The sequence below is a fragment of the Penicillium macrosclerotiorum genome (assembly GCF_028827735.1).
Source record: "Penicillium macrosclerotiorum strain IBT 26536 chromosome Unknown utg000007l_segment0_segment0, whole genome shotgun sequence".
Taxonomy (NCBI): Eukaryota; Fungi; Ascomycota; class Eurotiomycetes; order Eurotiales; family Aspergillaceae; genus Penicillium; species Penicillium macrosclerotiorum.
The window spans coordinates 3,861,830-3,874,318 of record NW_026643086.1 but is presented as its reverse complement, the minus strand read 5'-3'; the positions used below and the strand labels follow the sequence as shown (position 1 = coordinate 3,874,318).

Sequence of the window (12,489 nt, the reverse complement as noted above, 5' to 3'; positions counted from 1 at the left end):
GATCTTACAGCGCTAGATCTACAACCGCTTTATATAATACCTTCACTACTACCTATATCTTCTTCTAGTATCGACTAATCGCCGCCTAGATCTATACAGGATCTAGAGAAGAATCAAAAGAAGATTGCTAGATATCAACAAGAAGATCTTACACCTAGGCAGCAACGCAATCTTGACCGGTTATTTTATCATAACAAGATTGCTATAGAGAACCTAAATCTAGCGAACGATACTATTCGCAAGATTAGGGAAGCTCAACAACCACTACAGCGCCCAATCACCAAGCGCTAGGTTAAAACACCGCTTAGCAAAACAGGGGTACTCTCTATTAGAGATGCAAATCGTTCTATTGCTAAAAGAAATGAGAAGGAAACAGAGGCAGAGCGGAAGCGGGTAAGGAAGCAGTGGAAGAAAGCGTATAGAACATCACCACCACCAGAACCTACACAGGAATCCCAGGCATCGTTAGATAGAGCAGAGGAAGCACGTCAGAACAGGCAGGGTTTCTTTTTAGATACTAGTAGGATGCAGTAGTAGATAGGGGAAATAGGAAAAATGTTGGGTTACTGTGTGAAGTTGGGTTACTGTGTGGCGCACCCACAACCCGGAAGGGTTGGGGGGCGGTGTAAGGCACTAATACCTGTATCCATATACGGTCAGCACCCTCCACGCCTGAATCCCCTCCCCTCTCCTAAAAACAAAACAAGCTCACCGAGATTCTGACCGTGGTCAGAATTCGAGGGTCGTCGGCGGCCTGGAACGTACAAGTCGAAAAGATTTTGACCGGGGTCAGAAATCCGCGCGCCTCCGTTTCGGCCGTTGCGGGATTCCTCGTGATAGTTATATAGATAGAGTGTTACAAATCCGGCAGGTGCAGTGTGAAGCGGCGGAGGTTACTAGCACGTGTTTATTTTCAAACTTGGCCTATCTAGTCAAATCAAAGTAGGCTTAATACACTTCTAAGCGAACTGATAACCACGGTACTCTCTGGAGTTAGAATGTGACTTGCTCAGAGCAACAATTACGCTCTTGTGCCTTGTATTCTCGCTGGTGTTCACTCGCGGTTTCCTCTCCCTCTTCTCCTCATTCCTCTCACCACTCACCTTCGATCCATCTCAGAGCTTCCTGTGTGTTTAATGAATAAAGCTATTTGTTCAACTCTTTTGTCCCCTCTCCAAGCCTTGTTCTGCCAAAGTTCCTCTCCCTTTCGCTTGGTACACCAGCTCTCGTAGAGAGCTGGTATTCCCTTGTTTCCCTTCTCCCTTTTATCTCATACTCCATTTCCGAGCTCCTGGTTGCGGTTTTCGTCAGCTCCGTAAGACCTGTCTGGGTTTCGAGTGTTCAAGTGAGACTTACTAACTTATTTGGCACACACAAAATCGAAACTGAACTGCTGGAGGCTCAACCAAAAGCCTCTATCGTTCAATTTCAAGTCCTGGTCTGAATAAACCCATTTCATCATGAATGACTCGCCACCTTTTACGATCCCCGACAGGGTCTCATCTCTGATGTCGACAGAGCGACATGACAAGATCAAGCAGTATAAAATGCGATCTGTTAGCGTGGCCTCCCGAGTCTCCGAGATCTCTCAAACCGCCGATGACTCGACAGTACCAAAATTCATCTCCGCCAAGATCGATGAGCTCGCAAATGAGACAGAATGGCTTTGTGAAGTAACAGACTCTTGTGCTGATGCCAGAGCTGCCGGGTCGATCAGCCAGGCTGAATACGATGCGAAGGTGGATCCTTTGCTCACAAAATTTCGATCTATGACTTCCATACTCGCCAGCCTTAGGCGCCAACGGAGAGTGCTGAGTGAGGACCTGAAGGATGCCGTGGAAACCCAGAAGCGGCGCAGACATGAGGGGCCACCTGACGCAGGACTTCTCGAGAGAGCCTACGCAGAAGCGATCGTCACACAGATCATGAAAGCTGATGGCAATCTACCCGCATCGCCCTTCAATAAGAGAGAGTTTAAGAGGGCTGTCAATGATTATTATGGCGTTGCTGAATATTCTGATCAGACGTGGTGCCATGTCCTGGGGAGACATCTGGAGCGCAAGTCCGTGAAGGCGGCCCATATAGTGCCCAAATCTATGGACCTATCACAATTAGCACATCTGTTTGGCGACCAAGACGCTGTCACCACGCTTCCTCAAAACGGTAAGGGGACTCTCACACCCAGTCGCATTATAGACCCTAGTTGACGGAATCTTAGGACTCTCCTTGCACCACAAGGTAGAAAATCTACTAGACAAAGGAGATATAGTCATCGTCCCAATGCCTGGCAATCTCACAAGTCCAACGTCATGGAAGTGTCTCGTTATCAACGAAACGATAAAGGAACACACTGTCTATACTTCTGACCGACAGAAAGGGGAGGAAAGAAAAATTATTCGAGTCAAGGTCAGTTTAATAATGAGACGAATATAACGGTCATCCATTAACAAATGGACAGGATCTTGACGGTCGCCAATTGGACTTTTTGTCCGACAATCGCCCACGTCGTCGATACCTCTACCTGCAATTCATCGTCTCATACTTGTGGGCAAAGAAACGTGAACTTCCCAATATAGCTGAAAAGGTCGAGACAAGGAAATTCTGGCCATCTGGCGGTGACTATCTCCGCAAGTCGACCCTTCAAACTATGGCTCGATGCATATCGGGTTGTGAGATTCCGGATAATCTCCTCTCCGGACAAACATTTGAGGAATCCATCGCATCGTCCCAAGATGTTCAAGCAGGCATGCTTCTGGCCGCAGATGTCAAATGTTTACCAATTAGAGATTCTAGTAGGCCTGACCTTATGGGTGCACTATCTACGGCTATTATGAAGAACGGTTAGGGGCCTAGGCTTAAATTGTCTTCTGATTTTCTTTATATTGCTTTCGATTGTTTTCTTCTTCTTTGTATTGCTCTTCCTCGTGAATTTTATTTGTTTAAGTCGACGTTGGCATGCTGAAACTGATCAAGAGAACCTGTTTTTATTATGTATTTCGTCACACAGTGTGGGGCCTACGAGTCTAACACTAATGTGTTGTAGTAACTAACTTGGTAGGATCAATATTCGATTGCTGACGGATCTTCTTTAACATCCTCCTTAGATCCGTGTATAAAAGCACTGTATGAGGACGGGTCGTTGAGTTTATGTTAGAGAATAACTACCTGTATAGGGTAGAAAGCTTGTCGACTAGGTAGGAAGATAGACGTCAAGTAAGGAAGGCAAAACACTGTTTTATGCTATCTCGGATCTCTCTATAATCCTTAATTCATATTGCAGTGGGGAAATGGCCAATACTAGGGAGACCTCTAATTGGAGGATATCTTTGCTAGTACACAGTCTTTACAGAATATAGCTTGCATCTCTGATAGGGAGAGAATCAACTTTCACACTCTCTTCGCTTCATCTGCTTCTGCTTTCCCTTTTGGGAGGCTTCCTCTATCGTGGTTTGGTGTGGTTTGTTGGTCTGTTCGCTGATCCATCTCATCCTGCCTGTTTTCTCAGGCTTGCGGTAGAGCGCCCTGGTTCAGTAGTTAGATGGGTGACCACCGGCGAATCCCTACTGTTATATTTTGTGGCTTTGTTTTCTGTTTTGATTTCTTTTACTCATTTGATTTGGATGCCTGAAGCTATTCTCAGGAGCCTACACAATCATAATATGGTGGGTCACGTGGTGTAGAGCCGTGTAAAAAAGTCACGGGGAGCGTGGTTGCCTGGCAGGGTATTGGGGTACGCAGGCATCTAAGCGCTTGGCAACTTTTCTATGGCGATTATGGGGCCAATACTGTAACTAACATGCTCAAATATACGTAGTATATCTCGCGGAGCCGGGGATTTTTTTATCTTCCGGGTTCGACCCCTAAATGTCCCTCACCCAAATGACCACCCGAAAAGGAAACCACCAGCCTCGTCTGCCACCAAGATATAGCTCCAAGAAAAGAGAAATTGCGATGGCGTCGCTGCTTGACCTCCCCTTGGAACTCCTAGGGCAAATTGTACAAGAAACAATCCCGGTAGACTTCGAAGCCACTGCTCTCTGTTGTAAAACTCTGTTTGCTGCCAGTGCTCCTTTCCAAGCTCGATATAACCAACGGCGCAAACGCTTTCGAGACTTCACTTTCTCGGAAAGAACCCACGAAAAACCCGAAGACGCAGAGGAATCAGAGTCGGAAGAGTATTGGGATGAAATTACTCGAACAACCGGCATCCAGATCACGACGACGCGAGGGCTGTTGGAACAGATTGCTCTCGATCCCACCCTACCGCAATACATACAATCCATTGACTTGAGAGGGGCTGAAGAATCAGAGGGTAGTGATGGTGAGGAAGCATTAAGCTCACTGGAAGGCGAAGTACCCGAGTCTCTGAGGGACCTGGTGTCCACGTCGCCCTTCATTGAAGCCTATGGACGAACTCCCGAGTACTGGATTGAACAAATCCGGTTGTCGACTTATGAAGCGGACGTCTTTCTCCTCACCTTGCTGGCGCATGTTCGTGAAATCTCATTACCCCATCGGTGGGATGACCTTCAACCTGATAGTCACCCGAGGGATAGTGACCGAAGCAACAAACATCTGTGGTCGGTACTCAATGAAATTACGCACCGGGCTAATCACCCCGAGGAGTTTCCTGGTGCGTCGTTGTCCATGTTGTCAGTCCTGCAGCCATCTCGTGAGAGTGGCTACGAAGAGGGGTCTCCCTTGACACCATACGAACCGTTCTTGGCAATCAATTCGGTGTCGGAGGTCAATTTGACCAGCTGCATCTTCAACGATGATGGCTACACTGGAATATCGTTTGACCCGAAGGTGGAATCCTACAGCAAGAGTTTGCGAAAATTGAATTTGACCTCCTGCGTCTCTGGCGCGGCAGAGCTAGAAAAGCTCCTCTCGCGGATACCAAACCTAGAGATCTTGCACTATTCTCACGAAACCAAGTGGCATGGCTGCGGCTACTTTTGGAATATCGGCGGATTCCTAGACACAGTGCAGAAGACTTGCTCGAAGACGCTCAAGAAATTGTCGGTAACAGCAATGACCAAGTGGGGGAATATAGGCCCCACCCTGGAGGATTTGACTCATTTTAAGAAACTGGCAACGCTTGAGTTGGACGTCATTATGCTCTGCGGTCCCTCGTATGATCCGTCTATGAGACTTGAGGAAGGGGATGAAATCGACGCGTCTGGCCCTCCAGCCTGGCCCAAGCTGGGCAATATGCTGCCAGCGTCAATTAAAAGGTTCAATCTATACCTCGACTTATTCGCTGACGATCGTCTGGAGTGCATCTCTCATTTGATCGAGGGCCTTCCGGATGCTCGGGCGGAGAGGCTGCCGCATTTGAAGAAGTTGTTTCTTTATGTTTCTGTGGATTCGGATTCAAAAATTCCGGACGCGGCACGTGAGGTTTTGAATGCTGCTAAGGAAACGGGTTTCTCGATCTTGCAGTTCGGCACGCGCAAGCCGCTTTTGTAAACCTCGCGTTTAGATCATGAGTTATTACATGAATACATGTTCACTTTGTAACATGGAGACTCTAGCTCTCAGTCTGAAGGTCAGCATACTAGTAGCTGCAGGATTCCAGCGTCTTGGTAAAACGGCGTGCCCCATTTGAGGGATAGGACTATGTAATAGGCTAGTATGGTTGAGTATGTATAGATCGCGTGATATTAATACCGCTTATAGCCTACTATACTATTCCCTCGGAAATGGCCGGTTTTTTGAAAAAGTTAGCGTTATGCTTCCAGCTCGGAGAAAAAAAGAGCTTACTGAATATGAAGGACGTATAGTACACACAACCTCGAAAGCTCTATGTCAATCAGCGATTTATTATCAAAAAACTCTTGAGCATACCTTTGACAAGAACGTATCTCCCACAAAAGTCAATCGGAGCAATGCATTGGTACTATTGTGGTGGTATTAGCCTGATCTGTTTTCAATGTTAGCGATTTTCAAAGTCGCGTGGAGAAGAATCAACTTATCATTAGGCTTAATTTGGTTGAGAGAAGGTAGCAGATAATTAATTGATCTTAGAAGAGGGCGACTAATAGGTTTTTATAGCCAACGAGGCAGGTACATCGTGGTTCTTCAGCATCATTGAGACTCGTCTCAATCGGACCTCATATTGAGCATACCGTATCTTTCCAACTATGAACCAATATTGTAACATTGTAACAGCAGGCGAGTCTGGGAAGCTTTGGTGTGTATTGATCCTCCAGAAGCTGCCGGTCCTGCCATTTTACTCCGCAATCCCCATTTTCTCCCTCCATCAGCTTCCGCAGTCCCTCATCACCGTTGAGTTAATGTTGAAGGATCCTTTCAACTGTGAAAATGCAGGGTGGATCTAATAGGTCAGCCTCAACGCTGACCCGCGCGAAATTGCGAACCGCCGTTCCTCGGAATCAAGATAGACAGGTTTGGCGGCTTTCAGTAAGACATTGACCTGGTGTTGTACATGGGTATATATGCGGTGAAGGTCGCTCTAAGCTTTGAACAATTATTAAGAGAACCGTCTTCTTCTAGGCACTTTTGCTCGTTTAACCCATATCCCGGGGACATAAAATGCCCTATATGGTGGAACGTACACTAGGTACCAGCACATTTCAGCGCTATCACTCCTAGGCTAATTGCTAAGTACTTCTCAAACATACTATTGCTTATTTGATACCTCTTTTTGAGCAAAGATTATAGACTACTAATATGCCAGAAGCACACCGAGAAATCCATTGTTTACTACCATAACGTCAAGATTATCCGCCCAAACGTCTGATAGAGATATTAAAAGTAATATTGCAAAGTTTTGTTCATCTCATAACTTAGGTTAGCTTTTTTTCTGATCATAATCGATTTCGGTGGATTTCTTGGTGGCGAAAAGATCTATAGAATCAAATTACCGCTAACGCAAATACTGTAGTAGGGAAATGGCAGACGAGGGGCGATCTCTAATTGGATGATATCTTTCCTAGTACAGACTTTACAGGATATGGCTTCGCATCTCCGATAGGCAGCGAATTAACCTTTACATATATTTCGCTGAAGTAGTATCTGTTTCCTCCCTAAGAGGCTTCCGTCTATCGTGGTGTGGTGTGGTTTGTTGGCTTCTTCGCTGATCCATCTCATCCGGCCTGTATGTCAGGCTTGACGTAGAGCGGCCTGGTTCCATGAGTAGCTCCCGGCTGTGGAGAGTAGCCACGCACTACGAAATTTGTATCTGACCTATTCATGCCTGCCTTTCTAGACAAAAGACCTTTTGCAACTAGAGGACTGAGTTTGGGGCAATAGGCTCTAGCGAGACACCTATCTGGTTGAGTTCCCATGTGTCACTGAATGAATTTAGGGTCAGTTGGCTAACAATTAATAAAACATTATGGAGGAGAAGGTGTACGATTACAATATAAACTTCAAGGAGACAACTTCTCTATATCATAGCCCTCGCCAGCACAGGCTCCTTTTTTCTTCTATTTCCTCGTAAAATACTGTAACCTAGAGTCGAACAACTGCGGCCTCCTTTCCAGATAGTCACTTCCACACGCAGCTTCAACACATCTAGCAAGACTTCCGAAGTAAAAGCTCTTTCCAGTGAGACCTGGGCCGTAATGTGCATATTTCGCCGAGTTAGTTATGATGGCATTTTGAGATTCAGGAATGGTTGGTTCGGTGATCATACACCAACAGGTATCGGTGATGAACTGAACTCCAAATGCTTCTAACTCATCTGTCAAGCCAGTTTTGCAAGCTGAAGTATAAGTCACACGGCCGCATGTCACCATAATGGCGACATTTTTGTCCTTGGTGCGGCCTTTGCAGAGGCTGGCAAGCTTTGTGATTTCAGCTAGTGAGAAGTGCGGATTTCCCAAAGACACCAAGTCAATTGGCTGTTTGTTCGATGCACTATTTAGTGAGTCCCAACTTTCTATCAAATCACCCAGGTGTACGTCGACAGAACGTACATCCGTTCCTTTGCTCAGTGCAGCCTCGAGGGTTGGTGCCTCAGGCGTCACTCCAACCATATGAAACATTGGAGCACTGGATACCGTGGCAAAAGCTGCTCCGAAAGCTTTCAGGTTATCGAACGTCGGACGCAAAGATTCCAGCCCCACCACTACAGGAATCTGGCTTGTTGCCAGATTGCCTACTTGATACCCCAAGAGTGGATAGAAAGAATCATCCACGTTCGCTTTCTCAATCTCGGGAGCCCTCACAATGATCGAGGCTAGTCTGTTGATTTGAACATGCGGTCCTCCATTGGGTGCACGACCAGTTAATGCAATTGAGATGTCAAGGAAGTCAGGATATTTCATTGTTCGAGCTCCGAGCACACTATTCGCATAAACGACCGCATTAGACTCAGCCCAGGCGATTTGATCTCCCAGCTTCGGTGCGGTATCGAGTTGGTATGGTGCGCAGGTAAAAGTTGGTCGCGCCCCCATATCGATGTAGGCATCTGCTAGCTTTCCGGCTGCAATACTGAACTCTTGACTGGCACCTTGGACTTGGCGAAGATTTTTGTCAATAGAGATAGAATTCAGTGATGTTGGTACTCGAACCTTGCCCCCACGATCCCGCAGATTTTCTGCGAAGGCGAGAGAGCCTGGCCCGGTATAGCCGCACCCATCTACATGGACTTGTGTCACATCCATCAACTCTGTGGCCCCGAGAATATTTGCTAATCTTAGCACTATTCTCATTGCGGCACGGGAAGCGTCTCCATATGCACCTTTAAGAAGAGCCTTGTCTAATTCTATGAGATTCATGTCGTTTAAGGAAACTGTTGGCTCAGTTTCGTGAGAACCTAGCAGGGCTTTGGTCATCGCATTAAGGAGCGGCTTCGTTGACACTTGACCATTGGCGACATGAATAAGGCGACCGTTCCTCTTTAAAAGTTCCCGGAAGTCGTTTGGGTCAAGTGTCACCACGGGTATGGCTTTTCCAAAGATCTCTTCGGCAACGATTACTCCGAGAGTTAAAATGTCTTCTCTCCGCTCAAACACCAGGGCTTTGGGTGCTTTATCGCAAAGAATTAGCTCGAGGATGACTGTGCTCCCGGTACATGAGCCACGTCCACCTGGGATAGCCAGTATAGACCCTTCAAGACGTTCTCCGTTCAACGGGTGGTGGCGGTCAATAATTTCGCTGGTTCGAGGACTGACACCACCCCAGAAGCTCAGCTCCATGTCGCTTGCAATGAGCTTGCCCGAAGCCTCTCCCCGAACATATGGTGTGCCATGAAGGGAAATTTCTTTGCCAAAATCGGTGATCGCCATGTCAATTCAAGTGTTGGTATTTGCACCTATTGAAGGCGCTTAACCAGCTCGGGTCAAAGAGATTGGAAAGTAGATATTTTGATGTCTGCTTCTTTAAAAAAATTAGCTGTCATAAGGTGGGGGTGCAGGCTGGTAAAAATTCAATATCACTTTCAATGCCTTTCAGAATGAAAGGTCGAAAATATATCACTCAGGCGGAACTTGTATAAATTAGTCATATAAATTGGCTGGCCATCCGATAATTATTATCAAACCGTGGTTCAGAATAAAGGGTAGCGTGGAGTTGATAGGAGAAATGAGATTGCGGGGTCTGTGCCCGGGAAAAGGGAGTCAGCTGACGTCTTCAGTTCGTCTCCACATATTCAATAATTTATTATCTTTTGATAAGTAAATTTCTATTCCACTTGGCCAATACTAATACGGTACGACGACTATGAGTGTGGCCCTAGCAAGGTTACTGTCGAAAGTTTGCTATGATTTGAATTTTTTATTAGATCTGAAAAGGAGAAAATTCCAGAAGGAACATCCTCATATGTGCATAATATTTTCTTGGTTTCATTTCAAAATAGCAAAGATTGTTGAATTACGCCTACAGTAAACTCTTTCGTGGTTTAATCCACTGTCCACTCCTGTTACAGCTTCCCATTCGACGGTATTAACCTTTTGAACCAGTGTGTCTGCCGTGCCATACGAAATAGAGAACCCGTTTTGCCCATGTCCATCGGCGTGCAATATGTGAACGTGACCGGGTACACCACTTCTAGCCTCCTTTTCCAAGCGATATCCACCATCGCGACCGGGGCGAATTCCAATGACGCTGGCGGCTACATCCGGCTGTGCAGATATCACATGGGGTGCCAGCGAATTTGTGCGGTGGACTATTGCAGTGGCTGCATCTATTGCTGCCAATCTTTAGTGTAAAGATCGAGCATGAAGTTATGTTTGAATGGGTTCAGTCAAATTTTTAAATAAAGGACGTACGTTTTGTCCGGCTAAAAGACGTCCCCACATACAAGCAGATTAGAGCCTGGTCGAGGAATGATATTGGTATGTTTCTCGATAAAAGAATGTTCCTCTTTGCTTTGAGCGAGCAAGCAAATTCTGGCCTCGCACCCGGATGGCACTTTAGATCATTTACGCCGCCTAGAGTCATTGATCCGACACCAGATGGGTTAACAATCACTTTGGATTTAGGTAATGCAGTAGAAATTTCATCGATTGATTTGAGCTCCTGGAGCTTGATCTTCCCGTCTGGAGCTTTAATCTGACTCTTTAGCCATCGATGGTGACTCGGAAGCCCCTCAATAACTGTAAGATAATGATTCTGTAAGTGAACTTTGGGACTGATGATGATATTCCTCTCAATGGGATAGAATTTTACCAATTCTCGTTCCGCTATCAGACCAATAATCTACGCACCGATGACTAAAATCTCCGTGTAGAGAAATGTGTCTTACTTCATAGCATTCTTCATTACTGCCTTTCTGAAATTAAGATTGTCAAGGGGTCAGCATAGAGAGCAATCGAGGCTTCAAACTCCCGTCAGGAGAAACTCTAGACAAACAAGATCAGATTGATCCCGCTTTGATAAGATCTTCAGTTCCATTCTAGATGATAACTGTAGGTTATATGTGTCGGTCTAGCTTTCCGGAAGAACATTCGGCACGACAGTCCGTTCATGAAGATTTGTAGAATCGCGGAAATTTCACCCGACCGCATCATGGATATCTTTTTCAGGAGGCAAAGATAGAGAAGTTGTGTAGGCAAACTTTCTACATCCAGTCCCTCTAGTCAAAGTGTTTCCAAACCGTTGAAAGCCCTGCTCCACATCATACCTTCCTTTTTCAAGTTATTTTATCAGGACATGGAATACCTAAACTGCAAGGTCTATTTTGAAGCCTAATCGAGAATTATCAACCACGATATTTGCCATGAGAAAGTCTCGCAATTCAAAGATTCTGAGTTAGGAGGTTGCTCTTGCCAGGATGGACAGATTGTCGATCTCCCCGTCCAAAATAGCGTCGTCCGTGTTCTCAAGCCACGGCATGTCCAGTTAATTGCTATCGGAGGATGCATTGGTACTGGCCTGTCTGTGAACAGTGGCCAGTTTCTTAGTAGAGCAAGTCCAGCGTTCCTACTTGCTGGATACTACATTGTCGACTTTTTCATCTGGCTTATTGTTACCGCCATCACCGAGACGGGCACATACCTCTCGCTATGAGTAACCTCGATCAGCTATTATGCGGAACGATTTGTCTCCAGCAGCTCTGGATTCGCCGTCGGCTTGTCATACTGATATTCTTGGGCAAGTATAGTACTGACCGAAATCACGGCTGCCGGCTTGATCATCGAATATTGGACTGATGATGTCAACATGGCGATTTGGATTTCCATCATGATAGAGATAATTCTCGTCCTCAACTTGCTTGTCTATGTCTATGGAGAGACGGGATTCTGGTTTGCGTCAACTAAGATTTTCACTATCACCGGTTTAACGTTCTTCTCATTCTTCCTCTTCTGTGGTGGTATCCAAGGCCAGCAGATTCGTGATTTTCACTACTGGAATAACCTCGGAGCAATCTATAAATATCTTGTAGGGGGCGTTGGGGGAAAAATTTACCAACTTTGTAGCCGGTCTTATCGGCGCAGTGATGCCAGTCGTCCTCTCGTCGGAGATGTTGATTGTCTCGGTCGGCGAGATGCAATCGCCTCGTCACAGTCTTCCAAGTACGGCAAGAAAGTTCATTTGGAGAATCCTGATCTTGTATACTGGTGGTATCTTGTCAATTGGAGTAATTTGCCCCGCTAACGCGCCCGATTTAACTAGCGGAGGTGAGTAAAGCATCGCTAGCATATGCCCATACAGCTAGCTAACGATGAGGAGCTTCAAATGCGAAATCATCGGCCTTTGTTATCGCTATGAAAAATACTGGAGTCAAAGGTTCAGACAGTGTATTAAATGCTACCATTTCAGCATCCGCTTAGTCTGCACCGGAATGCTTTACTCCATCTCTCTAGTCGGTCTCTATACTCCCTCGCTCTTGTCGGTAACGTTCCTCGGATCTTCACCAAGTGTACCAAGCGAGGTGTGCCTTGCGGGCCAGTGCTCGCCAGCTCTCCCTTCATGCCCCTTGCATACCTGAGTTTTTCCAGCAGTGGCTTCACTGTTTTCAATGTATATTCGCATCTTCTGCGTCGCTTAAAAATACGCTGACCGACTATCTAGTGG

At 46.1% G+C, this 12,489-nt stretch overlaps 4 protein-coding genes across 4 annotated transcripts; 3 read left to right on the top strand and 1 right to left on the bottom strand.

The window, feature by feature from the left end:
- Positions 1 to 1,460: 1,460 nt before the first annotated feature.
- N7462_008218 (uncharacterized protein) lies at positions 1,461 to 2,845 on the top strand (the record flags this gene model as incomplete). The annotated part of the gene is made up of 3 exons (XM_057079936.1): positions 1,461 to 2,163; positions 2,219 to 2,406; positions 2,459 to 2,845. 3 exons carry the CDS (start codon positions 1,461 to 1,463, stop codon positions 2,843 to 2,845), a joined length of 1,278 nt encoding a protein of 425 aa, XP_056932606.1.
- A 1,034-nt stretch (positions 2,846 to 3,879) lies between these two features.
- Positions 3,880 to 5,472, top strand: N7462_008217 (uncharacterized protein; the record flags this gene model as incomplete). Its single annotated transcript, XM_057079935.1, has 1 exon — positions 3,880 to 5,472. The coding sequence occupies one exon, from the start codon at positions 3,880 to 3,882 to the stop codon at positions 5,470 to 5,472; it is 1,593 nt and encodes a 530-aa protein (XP_056932605.1).
- A 1,982-nt stretch (positions 5,473 to 7,454) lies between these two features.
- N7462_008216 (aconitase family protein) lies at positions 7,455 to 9,260 on the bottom strand (the record flags this gene model as incomplete). Its single annotated transcript, XM_057079934.1, has 1 exon — positions 7,455 to 9,260. The coding sequence occupies one exon, from the start codon at positions 9,258 to 9,260 to the stop codon at positions 7,455 to 7,457; it is 1,806 nt and encodes a 601-aa protein (XP_056932604.1).
- A 2,374-nt stretch (positions 9,261 to 11,634) lies between these two features.
- On the top strand, positions 11,635 to 12,069 carry N7462_008215 (uncharacterized protein; the record flags this gene model as incomplete). The annotated part of the gene is made up of 1 exon (XM_057079933.1): positions 11,635 to 12,069. The coding sequence occupies one exon, from the start codon at positions 11,635 to 11,637 to the stop codon at positions 12,067 to 12,069; it is 435 nt and encodes a 144-aa protein (XP_056932603.1).
- Positions 12,070 to 12,489: the final 420 nt, after the last annotated feature.